This window comes from Muscardinus avellanarius (genome assembly GCF_963383645.1).
Source record: "Muscardinus avellanarius genome assembly, chromosome: 3".
Taxonomy (NCBI): domain Eukaryota; kingdom Metazoa; phylum Chordata; class Mammalia; order Rodentia; family Gliridae; genus Muscardinus; species Muscardinus avellanarius.
Genome location: NC_137788.1, coordinates 4,701,683 through 4,721,058, shown reverse-complemented (window position 1 = coordinate 4,721,058; position 19,376 = coordinate 4,701,683). Strand labels below are relative to the sequence as shown.

Here is a 19,376-nt window from a genome sequence, read left to right as displayed (position 1 = left end):
CCTGGGTTTGCAGCCAGCTGTTTAGTGAGGCCCTCTGCAATTTAGTGAGATCCTGTTTGAAAATAAAGAAAAGCCGGGCGTGGTGGCGCAGGCTTGCAATCCCAGCATTTGGGAGGCTGAGGCCAGTAGATCGCGGTTCGCGGACAGCCTCAGCTACTTAGTGAAGCCCTTTGCAAGTCAGTGAGACCCGATTTCAAAAATAAAAAATAAAAATTAAGGCTGGGAGTGTCACTTAGAGGTAGAATACCCCTGGGTTCTATTCCCAGTATCTCAAAAAAAAAAAAAAAAAAGATAAAATGTAGGGCTGGGGGTGTAGCTTGGAGGTAGAATGCCCCTTGAAGTTAACCCCCAGTACCATGATAATAAAAATAATAATAAAAATAAATAATAATGAATAGATAATAAAAATAAGGCTGGGGGTATAGCTTAGAGGTAGAATGCCCCTGGGTTCAATCTCTAGTACCACAAAATAATAAATAAAGCTGGAAGTATAGCTCAGTGATAGAATGCCCCTGATTCAATCCTTAACACTACTACTAAAAATAATAATTTAAGCCAGGTGTGGTGCTGCACGCTTGTAATCTCAGCATTCGGGAGGCTGAGACTGGAGGATCGCGGTTCGCGGACAGCCTCAACTACTTAGTGAGGGAGGCCCTCTGCAACTCAGAGGTCCTCTCAACTGTTTCAAAATGAAGAATAAAAACAATTGGTCAGGGGCTGTAGCTTGGAGGTCAAATGCCCCTGGGTTTCATCTCCAGACCCACCAAAAAAAAAAAAAAAGTAAAAATAAAATAGGGCTGGGGGTGTAGCTTGAATGCAGAATGCCCCTGGCTCAATCTCTATTGACACACACACACACACACACACACACACACACACACACACACACACACACACAATCAGTGAGATACTTTACCTTCTTCTTCGCCCCACACTAAGTCTTTGGGGTCTAGTGTGCAGCTGGCCACACAGCCAGGGTTTAGTAGCTGCAGGCACCCCCACCCCCGGGTCTGCCAGCAGGGGTCAGAGGATGCCACCCGGGTCAGAGGATGCCACCCGGGTCAGAAGAGCAAAGGAGACCCTCGTGGAAGGCAGAGCTCCCAACAGGCGCTCAGCAAGAGAGCGCTGGCTGTTCTGAGCCATCAGGGGAAGGTAGTCGGAGAGCGATGGACGGGCCGTTTCAAAGGCCCAGACAGACGGACTCGTGCTGGAGAGGTATCTGGAGTTTGGAGATGTCACAACAGGGAGGCCTTCTGGGACCTGAAGAGAGGGCAGGATATTGGCAGACAAGCTATGGGGAGGAGGGCGTTGCAGGAGGGCCCAGGAACAAAGCAGGCAGGGCTGGGCTGGGATCAGAAGCTAGTAGCCGGGAGTGGTGGCCCAGGCTTGTAATTCGGCTCTTGGGAGCATGAGACAGGAAGATCGCAGGTTCGAGGCTTATCTCAGCTACGCAGGCCCTTTGCAATTAGAGAAACCCTGTTTCAAAATAAAGAATAAGAATAAGTCAGGGATGGTGGCTCAAGCTTGTAATCCCAGCATTTGGGAGGCTGAGACAGGAGGATCACGGTTCGCAGCCAGCCTCAGCTACTTAGGCCCTTTGCAACTCAGTGAGACCCTGTTTCAAAATAAAGAATAAAAACTAGGGCTGGGGGTGTAGCTCGGAGGTAGCATTCTCCTGGATTCCATCCCTAGTATCGCAAAAAATAATAATAATAATAAATAGGGCTGGGGTGGGGGTGTAGCTCAGAGGTAGAATGCCCCTGGGTTCCATCCTCAGCACTGCAAAGAAGAAAAAAAAAAAAAAAAGAAAACAAGAAAAGAAGTTAGGATCACGTGAAGCCAGTGGCCGTGAGAGGCGATAGGGAGTGGTGGGGACTGTGTCTGATGGCCAGATTGGGCTGATCTAAAGCAGATACACTCCGGAACTGGAGCCTTCAGGATTATATGGGTCCAGACCCACCGGGCTCCTCTGCTTGACAAAAGAAGCCAGCAATCTGGATTTTTATGTAAAATCTCCTGACTTTTCAAAGTTGGCAACCAGTTCAAATTCCTTTAAACACTGTGGTCAGCCAAACCAAACATGTCTGCCGGCTGACTTCTGCCTGGTTCTGGTAGAGACGGGATAAGGAGAAGTCTAGGCAGTGCCCAGCGACTAAGACGGGGTGAGAGGAGGACTAGTCACAGGGCTTTTCTGCCTGTCCGAGGGGCAGCTTTCCCCAGCACGGTGGTAGGGGAAGGACCCTGGGGAGGCGAGGGCAGGAGCCGGCCTGGCCACGGTCACAAGTTCACCCCAGCTCTAAGGGCCTCTCTGCTGACCGGCTGCTTCTGCAGGACCTCTTGCCCCTGGTCCCCAATTAACTGTTTTTGTGGGGTTAATTTTGCAGTACTGGGGATGGAACCCAGGGCCATTCCGCCTCTGAGGTGCACCCCCAGCCCTAGTTTTTATTCTTTATTTTGAAACAGGGTCTCACTGAGTTGCAAAGGGCCTCACGAAATAGCTGGGGCTGTCTGTGAACCGCGATCCTCCTGTCTCAGCCTCCCGAGTGCTGGGATTATAAGCGTGCGCCACCACGCCCGGCTTCCCAAGATCTGAAGGCTATCCATCCACTTGGACTGGCTCTGCTTGACCCAGGCTGCCTCAATGCAAACTTTCAGGAGAGCAAATCTGATTGGCTGAGCTGGGCCGGGTGGCCACTTCTGGTGCAATCAGCTATGTCCAGGGTGTGACATCACCTGGAATATGTGCCCCTCGCCAGGCCCACCCATTCGGTAAGGGCTGTAGGTGGGTAGATTGGGAGGAGTGGGTGCTAGAGGGATCACCTGTCCCCATGCCTGGCCCCTCACCCCTAGCCCCAAGACCTACTGAGTCCTAACTAGTTTCTTTGGGTTTAGTCTCCAGGAGAGAGGGGATTATTTATTTATTTAATTATTTTTTGCGGTACTGGGCATGGAACCCAGGGGCTACACCTGCAGCCCTTTTTTTTTTTTTTTTTTTTTTTTTTTGGTGGTACTAGGGGTGGAACCCAGGGATTTTTCTACCTCCAGGCTATACTCCCAGACCTATTTTATATTTTATTTGGAAATAGGGTCTCACTAAGTTGCTGAGAGCCTAAGTAGCTGAGGCTGGCTTTGAACCTGTGCAATCCTCCTGTCTCAGCCTCCCATGTGCTGGGATTATTATTATTATTATTATTATTTTTTTTTTTGGTGGTACTGGGGTTCCTGGAAGCCCTTCTACCTCCGGGCTACACTCCCAGACCTATTTTTACATTTTTATTTGGAAACAGGGTCTCCTAAACCAGCGCGCGGGGCTGGCTTCGAACCTGCACGATCCTCCTGTTTCTGCCTCCCAAGCGCGGGGATTACAAGCGTGCGCCACCACGCCCGGCAATGTGCTGGGATTATAAGTGTGTGCTGCCATGCCCAGCTCCAGCCCTATTTTTTATTCTTTTTCTTTTTGGTGGTACTAGGGGTGGAACCCAGAGGCTTTCTACCTCCGGGCTATACTCCCAGACCTATTTTATATTTTATTTAGAAACAGAGTCTCACTAAGTTGCTGAGAGCCTCACTAAGTAGCTGAGGCTGGCTTTGAACCTGTGCGATCCTCCTGTCTCAGCCTCCCGAGCGCAGGGATTACAAGCTTGTGCCACCACACCTGGCTCTATTTTTTATTCTTTATTTTGAAACTGCGTCTCACTGAGTTGCAGAGGGCCTCACTAAGCAGCTGAGGCTGTCCGCGAACCGCGATCCTCCAGGTCTCAGCCTCCCGAATGCTGGGATTAGGAGCGTGTGCTACCATGCCCAGCCAAGGGGGGTTTTCTTAGGAGAACCCAGAAGTCACAGGCTTGGAACAGAACTCAGAGAAATCTGGCCTGGGGAGCTGGGACCACAGATTGCAAGTCCCAGCGTGAGCACAAGCCGAGGCCAGGGGCAGGGAGGCCAGAGTTCACACAGAGAGACCTGGAGCCAGAGAAATAACTCTGGAGCCTGCGCCAACCTGGCCTCACAGTGGGGCGGCTGTGGCCTGGAGTCAGTGGAGCAGGATCCAGAGGTCCGCAAAGGGAGCAGGCGCGGGTGGTGGAAGAGTAACCTGGAGCCTGCAAATTCTGGAGCTAGAACTAGAAGGCCGAGGTCTTGCTAGAACCCCGCCTCAGGGCCTAGAACCCCACCTCAGGGCTTAGAACCCCACCTCAGGGCTTAGAACCCCACCTCAGGGCCTAGGGTTTTTTTTGTTGTTGTTTGTTTTTTTGGTGTGGTACTAGAGGTGTACCCAGGGGCCTTCCACCTCCTGGCTTCACTCCCAGACCTATTTTATTCTTTATTTGGAAACAGGGTCCACACACAAAAAAAAATAATAAAATAAATAAAAATAGGGCTGGGCGTGGTGGCGCACACTTGTAATCCCGGCATTCGGGAGGCTGAGACAGGAGGATTGTGGTTCACTGCCAGCCTCAGCTGCTTATTGAGGCCCCTTGCAACTCAGTGAGATCCTGTTTCAAAATTAAGAATAAAAAACAGGGCTGGGGGTGCAGTTCGGAGGTAAAACGCCCCTAGGTTCCCATCTCCAATACTGCAATAAATAAATAAATAATATAATATAAAAAATAAATAAAGCTGGGTGTGGTGATGAACGCTTGTAATCCCTGCGTTTGGGAGGCTGAGACAGGAGGATCACGCAGGTTCGAAGCCAGCCTCAGCTGGCTTAAGAGACCCTGTTTCCAAATGAAATATAAAATAGGTCTGGGAGTGTAGCCCAGAGTTAGAAGGGTTCCATCCCCAGTACCACCAAAAAAAAAAAAAATAAAAATAAAAATAAAATAATAAATAAATAAATACATAATGAATAAAATAGGGCCGGACGTGGTGACACACACTTGTAATCCCAGCATTCGGGAGGCTGAGACAGGAGGATCGTGGTTCGCGGACAGCCCCAGCTACTTAGCGAGGCCCTCTGCAACTCAGTGAGACCCTGCTTCAAAATAAAGAACAAAAAATGGGGCTGGGAGCGGGGGTGGAATGCTCCTGGGTTCCATCCCAGCCCCACAAAAAATAAATCAATAAAATAGTTAGGGGTGCCGTTCAGTGGTAGAACACCCCTGAGTTCAACCCCTAGTTCTAAGAAAGAAGGAAAGAAAGGAAAGAAGAAACAAGGAAAGAAAGAAGAGAGAGAGAAAGAACGAGAGAAAGAGAGAGAGAGAGGGAAAGCCAGGCATGGAGAGCAGCCGGCCGGCGACTTCTGCGCACACTGGCTCTCAATGGCCGCCCCTGGGTGCAGCCCCTCCCCGCGCCTCTGGGCTCGGGCCGAGCCGGACCACGCGGCCCGCCCGGGAGCGCGCACCTGGACCCCGGCCCGCGCTGGGCGTGCTCGGCCTCCCCTCCCGCGCCGGCCTCCGCGCCCCCGGCCTCCGGGCCTCCCCGCCCGGCTCCATGGGTGAGTGCGGCCGGGGCGCTGCTGCCCCCGGGGTGCCCCCGAGCCCGGGAGGCCGGCCCTGCCCTCTGCCGGCCCGGCCTGGGGGGGGGGCACGCAGGGCCAGAGATGGCCGCGGGGAGGGAGGTAGAACGGCGCCCCCCAAGGTCAGGAGCCGCCCCCACCCGGCCTCCCCAGGGGGCGCGGAGGGGCGGAGCCGCACATTTCCCGGGAGACTTCTCCCCCTGGAAGCCGGACGATTTCCCTGGGGAGCCGCAGTGGGACCAGGACTCGGACGGACTCCGGGCAGGGCGGTGGGCGCTTGAAAGGGAGGGACCTGACCTCTGCGGGCTGGACCCCGGCCCGCCTGACCCCCCTGTCCCCCTCCCCGCAGACCCCCGGAGCCCAGCCGAGGAGAAGGGGCTGCGCTGCCAGAACCCGGCCTGCATGGACCAGGGGCGGGCCGCCAAGGTAGGGAGGCGGGCCGGGCACGGGGCGGGGGCCGGGGTCGGCGAGGCCGGGGAGCAGTGTCCCCCGCGTCAGGAAGCTGAGGCTCGGAGGGAGGGGCCCCCAGCTGGCCTGCCGGGGTCTGCTTGTGGTCAGGACAGTAGGAAGGACCCCCAGCGGGTCTTGGGGTGTGGGGCTCCGGAGTGGCACAGAGCGCCGATCGGGGAGGGGGCCAGGAGAGGGGCGACACTTGCGTGCCTCGCCGGGCCCTGTGCGCAGCTGTGGCCGCCCCGCAGGGGAGATGTCACCCCGCTTTGCAGAGGAAGATGCCAAGGTCCAGAGAGGCCTTGTGACCCAGGTACTGAGGACTGCTTAAGTCTTCTTTCTTTCTTTCTTTTCTTTTGTGGTGGTACTGGGGAATGGTACTTCCTCGCACACCCTTAGCCCTATTTTATTTTTATTTGGAAACAGGGGCTCCCTAAGTTGATGAGAGCCTCACTACTTGCTGAGACTGACCTTGAAGTTGCCATTCTCCTGGTTCAGCCTCCCAAGCACTGGGGTTGCAGGTGTATGCCGCCTCCCCCAGCCCTTTATTTTTTATTTTGAAACAAGGTTTCCCAGCTACCTCCAGCCCTGTTTCCTATTTATTTATTTATTTATTTATTGTGGGTCTGGGGATGGAGCCCAAGGACACTCGACCTCCGAGCTACACCCCCTGCCCTATATTTTATTCTTTATTTCGAAACAGGGTCTCACTAAACTGCAGAGGGCCTCACTAAGTAGTAGCTGAGGCTGTCCGCAAACCCTCCCGAATGCTGGGATTACAAGTGTGCTCCACCATGCCCGGCTCTTTCTTATTTTGAAACCGGGGTCACTAAGTTGCTGAGGCTGACCTCAAACCTGTGATCCTCCTGTTTCAGCCTCCTAAGAATGCGGTGTGCCACCGCGCCCAGCACGAATCCTCTCTCCTGAGAAGTCCCCTCATATTGGTGGGGAAACTGGGGCTCAGGCCTCTGGATTGGCTCAGCCAGGGACATATGGTGTGGAAGTGGGCGAGGGGATTTGGAACCGGTACCCGGGTATTGATGCCAGACCCGTGTTACTACTGTGCAGTTTATCCCTGCCAGCTGCAGGGAACTTAAATGCCACCCCCACCCCGGCCCCCAGGCAGGGGAACATTCATCCCGCACAGGAGGACTGTGGTTAGGAGAATCATGGGAGACTGTTCTGGGAGCAGGGAGAGGAGGGGGCGGCCGCCAGTTGCCGTGGTCACCGGGCAAGGGGGCGGCTGTGATGTCAGATACAATCTGCTGGCCCGGATGGTGCCTGGCGCACTGGGCTCGGGGCTTGGCTGTGTGCCCGTCCCCCAGATGGGGGTTCCTGGCAACGCACTGGTCTCAGCTCGCCACAGCGAACAACCTGCCCAGGGCCTGCAAAGACCCAGGGCCTCTGCCTGACCTGCGGGGTGTTGGGAAGTCCCTCCCCTGGACCCCTGCCTCCGAGGACTCCCCAAGCTGTGCAGGCCAGACCTTGCAGAGCTGAGGTTGGGGAGAAGAGTGCGCGCCTCGGGGGGCCACGGGCTCTCTGCAGCCTGCAGACACAGCTCAGCCCTGCCCTGGCCTCACTGGGGCTCAGCACAGCTGGCCTTGGCGTCAGCAGCCACCACGGGGTCACCCAGCCCGCAAGGAAGGCATCTGTGCCCTCTCGCCGCTAGGACCCCCTCCTCCACCCGGGGCCAGTGGCACGGACTCATTTTGGGGACAGAGATGCTGGCGGGCTCAGAGGCAGGAGGGCCAGTCACGGAGGACGCCAGGAGGAGTGGCTTATGATGGAGGTGGGAACTGGGTACACAGTAGAGGGAAGGAATGGGGTTCCAGGACAGGGGGTGTGTGCCACAGATTGGAGCAGGGAGGTGGAGGGAGGGACACTCAGGTTTGGTGAGAAAAGAAGAGCCCAGAATAAAGCAGGGCGCCATGACACACACTGGTAATCCCAGTACTTGGGAGGCTGAGAAGGGAGGAGCACAGGTCTGAGGCCAGCCTCAGCAATTAAGTGAGACCCTTAGCAAGTTAGAGAGACTTTGTTTCAAAATAAAAAGGTAAAAAGAGAGCTGAGCATGGGGCACAAGCTTGTAATTTCAGCGTTCGGGAGGCTGAGACCGGAGGATCATGGTTCTAGAACAGCCTCGGCTACTTAGCGAGGCCCTCCGCAACTCAGTGAGACCCTGTTTCAAAATAAAGAATAAAAAATAGGGCAGGGGATGTAGCTTGGAGATAGAATGCTCCTGAGTTCCATCTCCAGTACCACACACACAAAAATAATAAATGAGGAAAGAAAGAATAAAATAGGGCTGGGGGTGTCTCTCAGAGGTAGAACCCCCTGGGTTCCATCCCCAGCACCACACACACACACAAGAAAAAAAGGTAAAAAGACCTGGGGGTGTAGCTTGGAGGTGGAATGCCTCTGGGTTCAATCCCCAGGACCAATAAATAAATAAATAAATAAATAAATAAATGCCGGGCGCAGTGGGCACGCTTGTAATCCCCGCGCTTGGGAGGCTGAAACAGGAGAATCACACAGGTTCGAAGCCAGCCTCAGCTACTTAGTGAGGCTCTCAGCAACTCAGTGAGACCCTGTTTCCAAATAAAATAGAAAAAAGGTCTGGGAGTGTAGCCCGGAGGTAGAAAGCCCCTGGGTTCCACCCCCAGTACCACCAAAAAAAAAAAAAATGATAATAATAATATAAATAAAAAATAAAAGGGCTGAGGGTATAGCTCAGTGGTAGAGTACCCTTGGGTTCAATCCCCAGTACCACAGACACACACGCACACACACACACACGCACACGCACAAGACAGACAAGAGTACCCCTGCTTGACACCGCTTTGATGCGCTGTCTCAGTGACCCTCTCAGGAGCCCCCACAGCCAAGCGCTGCCCTTATCACCAAGGCTCAGCGCCCACGCCACCCGGCAGGGCCGCCGGGCTAGGCCTAGAGGGAGCCGGGATCACGAGCTCTCTTCTCCACGGTAGCCATGCCAGGAATGGCTAGCCAGGTGGGCTGTCTGCACTGCTGGGCCCCCCTGGAGTTTTGTTGAGGTGCCGGGGCTGCCCCCACCTCCTGCCCCTGGAATTCACACAGTGTGAGGCGGGCCATCGCAGAGGAGCTGCCTGGAGTCCAGGGGACAGGAGGAAAGAGGGACGCTGGGCCTGTGCGGCCCAGGCAGGGCTGGGGAGGGGACACTGGGCCAGGGGCCTGCATGTCTGGACTCCAGGGGCCAGCAGTGGGCCTGCCCCTCTCCAGGAGGCGGATGCGTGGCTGGCTCCCACCCGTGAGCTGCACCATCAGGATCCTTTGTCGCTGTGTGACTCTGGCCCATCACTCCACCTCCCTGAGCCTCAGTTGGACCCGGAAACAAGTCTCTAGAGTTGGATGAGAACAGTAGAAGTCCCGTATGTAACCGCTGAGCACAGAGCCGGGCGCGGTGGGCACGCTTGTCATCCCCGCGCTTGGGAGGCTGAGACAGGAGGATCGCGCAGGTTCGGAGCCAGCCTCAGCTACTTTGTGAGGCTCTCAGCAGTTTAGCGAGGCCTTGTTTTCAGATAAAATATAAAATAGGTTTAGGAGTGGAGCTCGGAGGTAGGAAGCCCCTGGGTCCACCCCCAGTACTACAAAAATAAATAAATAAGTGCTTAGCGCAGAGCCCCGCACGCCCTGGGTGTTTGTGGAACGCCAGCTGTGGCCATGGAATTTATCTATGGTGTCGGGGAGATAGTCACCCCTAGACTTTGGGGGAGCCCTCTGTACCTCCCTGAGGTATGAGACTTCCTGGGGTTCTTTTCTAGACTCTGCCCAGCTGCACCCAGCTGCACAGATGTTCACTGCCTATCTGTCGAGTTCCCAGGGCAGGTGAGATCAGGGTGTGGGGCAGTGACCAAGGCCAGGGTGCGGCCGGGGCGATGGTGATGTCATGGGTGTCCCCTGACCTTCTGCCCAGTGGCCGCAGGACAGTGCCTGGACTCCCAAGCACCTTGCTGGGCTCCCTTGTGCTGGGCACTCTGGCCAAAGGCTTCTCAGGGCACCCTAGGTCACAAGGGGACAGGGGCGGCTGACCCTGAACCACAGGGGACACTGGACCGCCGCATTTGAAGGGACCAGAGGCTTGGGGGTTGTTGATCCTACAAATGGGAGCCTCAGGCAGAATCCTGGAACAAATCTAATGATTGTAGCAGCTATTTTTATTTTTATTTTTTATTTTTATTTATTTTTTTATTTTTGGTGGTACTGGGGTTCCTGGAAGCCCTTCTACCTCCGGGCTACACTCCCAGACCTATTTTTACATTTTTTAAATTGGAAACAGGGTCTCCTAAGCCAGCGCGCGCGGCTAGCTTCGAACCTGCGCGATCCTCCTGTCTCCGCCTCCCAAGCGCGGGGATTACAAGCGTGCGCCACCACGCCCGGCGCAGCTATTTTTATTTTGAAACAGGGTCTCACTAGGCTGATGAGAATCCCAGTACTTGCTGAGGCTGTTCTTGAACCGGCGATCCTCCTAGCTCAGCCTCCCAAGTAGGGATCACAGGCGGGCATTGCCACGCCTGGCAGGAGGCGATTTTTGGTTCAGTCTAGGGACTCTGCAGTGCAGATCTGGGCTCCAACATCTGGAGCTGTTCCTCTGCTGTACAAATGGCGAGCACCCCATCCCTAGGCATCACCAGGCGGAAAGGGATGTGCTGGCAGTGTGGAGTGCACATTGGTGACCTCAGAGTTCCTGCCAGGTGGCAGGGATGATGGGGGTGTCAGATGAAGGCCAGTGGGCTTGGGGCAGACAGAGGGGTGGATCTGAGACCCCTGGAGAAGTGGCAGGATGTAGTGAGGACCGGGACAGGAGTGGCCAACTGTCCTGGCAGAGCTTTGGGGGTAAGATGCAGGGGCCTGGGGGCCTTAGGAATGGCCAGGTTTGGTCTCTCCAGACGCCATCAGCTGTAGACAGGCCCTGTCTGCGGTTGAGGGAAAGGGCAGGGCAGCACCTGGGGGAACACCTGGGCGTTGGCTGAGCACTGTTTTTGGGGCAAGTGAAGCCCCGGGGCACCTAGCCCAGCAAACTGGGACAGAGGAGCTGCCCTCACTGGGCCCAGCCCCGAGGAGGAGCAGCCCCAGGGCTTGTGCTGGGCAGTGCTGGGGGAGGCAGTGGAAGTGGAGGGAGGTCCTGACCCCCAGCCTGCCCCCGGCTGGGATCTTGGAACAGAGGGAAAGAGGGCGGGGCTGCCATCCTTCCCCAGTGGGGTCCCCTGGTCCTCCGGTCCCCACAGCAGTTATTTTAAACCTCAAGTGTTGGGAGACGGGAGTGGTACCTCTGTTTACCTGAGGGCGGAGTGAAATTAAGAGCCGCCCCCGCCCCAGTGATTCTAGAGTCATGAGGAACCTGTGGCCTGGGTGCTGGGGCTGTTGGGTGAGCGGGGTTTAGGGGGATCCTGGTGGGGCCTTGGCTTGAGGGGTGGTTGCCCCGCCCAGTCTACCTGGGAGTCTCCAGTGGGCCTCCGTCAGAAAGTCCTCTCGTGGCCAGCAGGGGGCGCAGTAGACCTGCTTCAGGCAGCTGGGGGTCAACACCCCTGGAGACCCAGGCTTGCCCTGGAGGAAGACCTATAAATAGAGGCAGGGGCCCCTCTGGCCTTGCAGGTTCCCCAGTAACCTACTTGTGTTTGGGATGGGGGTACACTGGGTGTCGTCTGGCCCCTGCCCCTGGCCAGGGTCTAGGCACACACCAGGATATTCTAGCTACCCTTAGGCGGTCAATTCTGGAAAAATGGCCCCGTGTTCCCTTTGCACTGGTGGGGCGGTTGCTGCCCCGTGGGGTAGGGCAGGGTGAGTGAGCCCTCTTTCCTGTTTCCTCCCAAGGAGCCCGGGGAGGGGGTGCCAAGGGCTCTGCGGCCTCGCCCAGGCCAGGGAAGGGAGGGTCTGGCCACAGGGAGGGAGCTGCCTGGCAGAGCAGCCCCACCCCAGGCCTGCCCAGGCATGCAGGCTCCTCCCTGGAATTTCTGCGGTAGTGGGTGGGGCCTGGGTCACAGCTGTCTCTAAGGGGAGCTCAGGTGTGCAAAAGCTCCCCTGGGCAAGGAAGTCCTTCCAGCCGGGGAGCCCCAGCCCCCGTCCTAGGCCAGTCTGCTAGTGAGGAGCTGGTCCTGGCCCTTCCCCGCCCCAGGGCGTGGCTGGATCCAGGGCGCCTCCTCCCAGCTGGGCACATTGGGGCTGGGGGGCACTGGACCTGGGGATGCCCTCTGCCTTTCTGGGGGAGGTGGGAAGGGGAGGAGTGGGGGGTCGGGCAGCATGGGAAATTTTATTATTCACCAGCCTCAGCGTCTGGTTTCTGGGTATCAGTTTCAACAAGCCGGTCCTGACTCCTGAGCTGCCCTGGGCTGGGGAGGGGCCTCCCCAGGGAGTCGGGCCAGGACCTCGGGGGCCTGCTTGGGCATCGGGCATCTTACCCCACTGGCACCGCCGCTGACCTTGAGGCAAGCCAGGAAACCTCTCCAGCCCTAGTTTCTTCCCTGGAGAAGCTGGGGTAGTAACCGTGTCCCCTCGTAGAGTCTCTGGGAAGGGGCGGGATTTGCTGCCTGAGCCCCTGGGGTAGCTGTGGCACTGGGGAATGCCCCTGGAGGTCAGCTGTCTGCTTGTGGGGCAGCGGCAGGGATGGGACCAAGATGGCGGATATGAGGTGGAACTCACCTGCCCACAGATCCTGGAAGTGGGAGAGGGCCTTTGGTCTGGCACCAGGGCAGGCTCTGTTGGCAGTGGGTTACGCATCTAAGGATAGCCTGGCCAAGTCCTCCCTTTTCCCGATGTTCTTCTGTAGCTGAGGACCCTGCCCCAGGCCCCCACCCGTGCATCAGTGACTAAGCTCATCCTCCCGGGAGCATCTGTGAGTGCTAGGGAGGCAGCGTGAGCCCGACAGCCCGCCCGCCTCTGTTGAGGGCATCCCAGCAGGGAAGGGTGATTAAGAACTGAAGCTGGGCGTGGGGCGCATGCTTGGAATCCCAGGATTTAGGAGGCTGAGACAGGAGGATCATGGTTCGAGGCCAGCCTCTGCTATGTAGTGAGGCCCTTTGCAACTCAGTGAGACCCTGTTTTAAAAATAAAGACTAGCTGGGCTTGGTGGCGCATGCTGCCAGACGTGGTGGCGCACGCTTGTAATCCCCGCGCTTGGGAGGCTGAGACAGGAGGATCGCACGGGTTCGAAGCCAGCCTCAGCTACTTAGTGAGGCTCTCAGCAACTTAGTGAGACCCTGTTTACAAACAAAATATAAAATAGGTCTGGGAGTATAGCCCGGAGGTAGAAAGCCTCTGGGTTCCACCCCCAGTACCACCAAAAACAAACAAAAAATAAAAAAATAAAATAAATAAAAATAAAGACTTAAAAATAGGGCTGGGGATGTAGCTCGGAGGTCGAATGCCCCAGGGTTCCATCCCCAGACCCGCCAAAAAAAAAAAAAAAAAAAAAAAAAAAAGAAGAAGTGGCCGGCCAGGCGTGGTGGCGATCCTTGTAATCCCAATGCTTGGAAAGCGCAGACAGAAGGATCACAGGTTTGAGGACAACCTCAGCAATTTAGCAAGACTTTCAGTAACCTTGCAAGACACTGATTCATCATAAGAAAGGGTTGAGGTGTAGTTTGGATAGGCTGTTTTGGGGTTCAATCCCCAGTACCTCCCTCCAAAAAAAGAAATCCCAGGATTTGGGAGGCTGAGGCAGGAGGACTGCAGGTTTGAGGCCCTCCCATGGTAACCTAGTGAGACTTTGTCTCAAAAAATAAAATAGGGCCGGGTGTGGTGCCGCACGTTTGTCATCCCCGCGTTTGGGAGGCAGAGACAGGAGGATCGCGCTGGTTCGAAGCCAGCCGCGCTGGCTTAAGAGACCCTGTTTCCAAATTTAAAAAATATAAAAAATGGTCTGGGAGTGGAGCCCGGAGGTAGAAGGGTTTCCAGGAACCCCAGTACCACCAAAAAATAAAATAAAATAAACAAAATAGGAGCAGAGTGTGGTGGCGCACATTTGTAATCCCAGCATTTGAGAGGCTGAAACAGGAGGATCGCAGTTTGAGGACGGCCTCGGCTACTACTTAGGCCCTTTGCAACTCACTGAGACCCTGTTTCAAAATAAAGCATAAAAAATAGGGCTGGGGGTGTGGCTTGCAGGTAGAATGTCCCTGGGTTTCATCCCAGTGTGTGTGTGTGTGTGTGTGTGTGTGTGTGTGTGTGTGTGTGTGTAATTTCAGGTGATAATAAATGCTAAGAAAGAATTAATTCAACTTTAGAGGACTGAGAGAAGGAAGTTGAGTGGTTGCTTTTATACTACTTGGATGCAATCTAGGGGTGCTGTACCACTGAGCTACATCTCCCCCTTTTTTGTGGTACTAGGAATTGAACCCAGGGGTATTCTACCTCTGAGCTGCACCCCAAGCCCTATTTTTAGTTTTTTATTTTTATTTTTATTTATTTTTTTGCGGGTCTGGGGATGGAACCCAGGGGCATTCAACCTCCAAGCTACACCCCCTGCCCAATTATTTTTTTATTCTTTATTTTGAAACTGGGTCTCACTGAGCTGCAGAGGGCCTCACTAAGTAGCTGAGGCTGTCCGCGAACCGCGATCCTCCGGTCTCAGCCTCCCAAATGCTGGGATTACAAGCATGCGCCACCACGCCCGGCTAGTTTTTATTTTTATTTTTATTATTATTATTATTTTTTTTGGTGGTACTGGGGTTCCTGGAAGCCCGTCTATCTCCGGGCTACACTCCCAGCCTATTTTATTTTTGGAAACAGGGTCTCTTAAGCCAGCGCAGCTGGCTTCAAACCTGTGCGATCCTCCTGTCTCCGCCTCCCAAGCGCGGGGATTACAAGCGTGCGCCACCACGCCCAGCCTTTTTTTAAATTTTGAAACAGGGTCTCACTAAGTTGCGCAGGACTTCACTAAGTAGCTGAGGCTGGCCTTGAACCTGCAATCCTCCTGCCTCAGCCTCCCCAGTAACAGATTGTAGGCATGGGCCGCCATGCCTGTGGGAGGGGTTGTTTATTTTGAGAGTCACCTGGGGAGGGAGCCCAGTGCTCAGCCATTTGAGAATCAGGGTTACATGGAGTTTGAGAAATCAGGCAGGGGTAAAGGCCAGACCTCCAGCAGGAACAGGTGGACCATCCCGGGACCACGGAGGGAAGTGGGACTCAGGCCATAGTGGGGATTTATTCTAAGCAAAATAGAATAAATCTGCTTTTGCTTGGATGGGCGCAGGGCACACGCCTGTCGTCCCAGTGCTTGGGAGGCGGAAGCAGGGGGATGGGAAATTATCCACACACACATATGTATATGTATATATGTGCTGGGATGAAACCCAGGGACATTCTACTTCCAGGCTACACCCCCAGCCTGATTTTTTTTGTGTGTGTGGTACTGGGGATTTAACCCAGGGGCATTCTACCTCTGAGCTACACCCCCCAGCCCAATTGTATGTGTGTGTGTATGTGTGTGTGTGTGTGTGTGTGTGTTGCTGGGGATGGAACCTAGGGCCTTTCTACCTCTGGGCTACACTCCCAGACCTATTTTATATTTTTTTATTTGGAAACAGGGTCTCACTAAGTTGCTGAGAGCCTCACTAATTAGCTGAGGCTGGCTTCGAACCAGCGCGATCCTCCTGCCAGCCTGGGACACATAGGGAGACCCTGTTTCAGAATAAAATGGAAAAGGGCTGCGGAAAGGCCGGGCGTGGCGGCACAGGCTTGTAACCCCAGCACTGGGAGGCTGAGACAGGAGGATGGCGGTTCGAGGACAGCCCCAGCTACTTAGTGAGGCCCTTTGCAACTCAGTGAGACCCTGTTTCAAATAATAAAGATTAAAAAAATAGGGCCAGGGATGTTGCTTGGAGTTAGAATGCCCATGGGTTCCATCCCTTGAACCACAAAAAATAAAAATAAAATAAAAAATAGGGCTGGGGTGTAGCTCAGTAGAATGCTCATGGGTTCCATCCTCAGTACTGGGGAGAAAAAAAAAAAAATAGGGCTGTGGGCGGAACTCAGTGCCAGGCACCTAACAGAGAGCCTAGCATGGGTGAGGCCCTGTTCAACCCCCACCCCAAATCTGCCCCTGTGGCGGGGGAGCAGATGACTTGGCCTTTGGGAGTGGAGGTTCTTGAAGCCCCCTGGCCCCCAATAAACTGCTGCCCCCTCCAAACCATCCCAGACTCCCTTGCCCTCCCCCTCTTGCACAGGAGCCAGCTGGAGGAAGAGCGGCCTGTCTGGGGCAGGCCCCGGGCGGACAGCTCGTGCCCCTTAGTGGACGCCGCTCCAGGGGAGGCGCGGCCCGTGTGCCTTAGTGGCTCCGTAAGCCAGTCTGTCCCTGGGTGAGGACCGGGCTCTCTTCCCGGCTGCAAAAGAGCTTTGATCTCCAGTGGGGGGCCCAGCGCCCCGTCCTAGTGCCCAGGGCCGCCGGGCCTCAGACAAAGGGACCGGGCTGCAGGGCTCCATCCCTGCCTGGCCGCAGGGGCGGGGTCCCCAGCGCCCCTCCCCGCTCTCCCTCCTGGGGGGCCGCCCCCCTGGCCCTGCTCCGCGGGGCGGGCACGCCGCACAATGGCAGGAAGCGGGGCTCCGCGTGGTGTCCGGCGGGCGGCGCAGACCGGCGCTTCCTCCGGCCGCCATGGGGACCGGGCCCGGCGTCTCGCTGCCCTCCCGGGACGCAGAGCCCGCGTGGGGCGGGGGTCGCGCCCGCCGCAGCAGCGAACACCAGGTATGGCGCGGGGACCCAGCGGGGGCAGGCGGCTGCCCGCGCTCCGGTGCGGTCTCCAAGCTGGGGGTGGCGCCCAGGACTGCCAGCCCCTGCCTGGGCTGGACAACATGGGGGCAGGGTACCCCTGCGCCTCGCCCTCTGGCCTTTGTGTCTGGGCGGCCTTGGGACACACCTGTGGCCGGGGCCACCCTCCCCTACCTCCTCTGCCCCAGCCCCGGGTGAGGGGGAGCCTGGTGGGAGTGGCTTTCTCTGTGCCCCAAAGGGCCCCCTCTGTTATCTGTAAGGCCTGCTCCTTGGGCGCCTCTGGCTCCCTGGGGTTGCTTCCTGGGAAATTCCCCCACCCACCTCGTGCCCCTCCCCTGCTGGGTGCGCAGTGATGTACTGGCAAGGAAGATGGGGAGGGGGCACTCGGCCTGAGAGAAGGGGGCACTCTGACTTAGTGTCCCTGGAGGGAGAGGGGGAGCCCCTGTGGTTTGGAATAGCTGGTGTGAGGAAGGGGATCCCGGAGCGGTGCCAGGGGGCTCTGCGGGTCCCCCAGCCTCACCCTCTCCTTGGACTCAGTCTTCCTTGGGGGTTTCTGGAACTTCCTCCCCAACTAAACCTGCCTGGTTAAGTCCGGAAGCACCTGGCTCTTTTCCTGGGCCTGACCATGGTGCCTGGTGTCCCAGAGCGTGGGGGGCCAGGACGGAAGCAGGCGGGGTCTCCTGCAGCCAGGAAGCAGCGCAGCAGGGCGGAGAGTGTCTCCCACTCAAGGGAGCCCGGTGCTGCACAGGATGGGCACCCAGGAGAGGCTCGACAGGTAGTCCTGGACACCGAATCTGCTCAGGTGTGAGAGGTGCCGTGTGTGTGTGTGTGTGTGTGTGTGTGTGTGTGTGTGTGTGTGTGTTGCACAGAGTGCCCTTGGTTCAATCCCCAGCAGCACACAGGATTAGGGCACAGAGAGAAGATGCATGTTGGAGGAACACGCCCCGTGCTCAGGAGGCTGCACTGCCCTGGGGCTCCTGCCATTCCCCAGGGTGAGGCCGGGGGCTGGTGACTGTCCCCTAGCTAACCACAGCCGCCAGGGTTAGGAAGGGCTGGGAGTGGGGGAGCCGCCGCCCAGGCTGGACACAGAGGCTGGGGCTGCTCGGGGACTGGCCGACCAAGGGGCTCCTGGGAAAGCGGGGCCGAAGTGGGGCAGGTACCTTCTCCAGATCGCTGTCTAGAGGAGACACGGCCAAGCCGGGCTCTCCTGGGGACGCCTGGGTGGAGACAGTGGATAGCGAGCCGTTATGGCGCCAGGAACAGCTGCAGTGGTCGAGGGGTGCCCGCACCCCAGCCCCCAGCCCCCACAGCCACTCAGGAAGGCAGGGAAGTGGGGGGGCAGCTGGCATTTGGGCCACCATCAGCAGGCTGGGTCGTGATGTCCATTGCTGCACCCAGCTTCCTAAGTCAGCCCCCCTCGAGCAGATGGCTCGCCCACCGGCCACTATTACTGGAGCTCCTGGGCCTCAGCACCCCGCAGGCCCCGTTTTCCCATCAGGTGGAGGAGCTCCAAGGCCAAAAACGGGAGCATCAAACTAGGATTCCCTTCCTCCTCTCCCCGTGACCCTCACGCTGCCGTGCGTCCTGCCTTCCGCGCTCACCCCTCATTTCTGAGCTGCCTGATGTGGTTGGCGTGTGATTAAAGTCTGGTTTCTGGAGTCACCCGCTGGCCTCAAGTCCTGACCCCCACGGCTGTGTGGCCTTAAGCAAATGACTTAACCTCTCTGAGCCTTCCTTTCCTCGTGTGTAAGACAGACAGTGAGAGCCCCTAGCATAGGATGAAAGGATGGCACAGGTATCGCAGCCCCTGGCTTATGAAGACCACTGCAGCCAGTGGGTCTCAGACTTCCCACCCTGCTCCGGCCCCTCTCCCTCCTGCCTCTGCCACTCTGCTGTCCAGGACATCTTGCCCCTAGGGGTCTCTTGTCTTGGAAATCTCTGATTGGGTTCTCCCCCTCCCAAACTCTTCAGTGCCTCTCCACTAAATTAATAAATGGAACAAGTATTACTGAGCCCTTAGGCCTGGAGACCGGGCCGTGAATCAGACAGACTCAAACTTCAGTTCTTGTGGGGTTGACCAGCTGTGCAGGCACCAGGATAAAAACCATGCAGCAGCCAGGCGTGATGGCACACACTTGTAATCCCTGTACTCGGGAGGCTGAGACGGGAGGGTCGTAGGTTTGAGGCCAGCCAGCCTCAGCAACTTTGTGAGACCTTCTACAACTGAGTCCCCGTCTCAAAATAAAAGACTAAAATATGGCTGGGGTAAGCCGGGCGAGATGGCGCGCGCCTGTAACCCCAGCATTTGGGAGGCAGAGAGATAGGAGGATCTTCGCGGTTGGAGGCCGGTTACCTAGTGAGGCCCTTTACAACTCAGTGACGCCCTGTTTCCAAATAAAGAATAAAAAATAGGGCTGAGGGTGTAGCTTGGAGGCAGAATGCCCCTGGGTTCCATCCCCAGTACCACTAAAATAAAATAAAATGACATATGGCTGGGTATAGATAAGAAGCAGAATGCTCTGGGTTCCATCCCCAGTACCACACACACAACCGAAAGTACTGAGGAGAGAAAGGGCGGGACCTTGGGCAAGAAGGTGACCTTGGAGCAGAGATAGGAGGAAGGGGGGCGGCGTGTGCCCTCTGGGGCGCAGCATCTCCGGGCTGGTGCTGGCAGACACAGGCTCAGAGGTAAAGGAGCGCGCCAGAGAACAGCTGGGAAGCCGGAGGGGCGGAATGGGG

General features: G+C 56.5%; 1 protein-coding gene across 2 annotated transcripts in view; it reads left to right on the top strand.

Moving 5' to 3' along the window:
* The window catches only part of PLEKHG5 (pleckstrin homology and RhoGEF domain containing G5), a gene marked incomplete at both ends in the record, with an annotated part of 54,894 nt that overhangs the window by 16,023 nt on the left and 19,495 nt on the right, over positions 1-19,376 (top strand). For both annotated transcript variants that reach the window (XM_080692164.1, XM_080692163.1), the window contains one exon: positions 5,802-5,878. In XM_080692164.1, the coding sequence (XP_080548290.1) occupies positions 5,802-5,878 (77 nt within the window). The remainder of the gene's footprint in view (positions 1-5,801; positions 5,879-19,376) is intronic.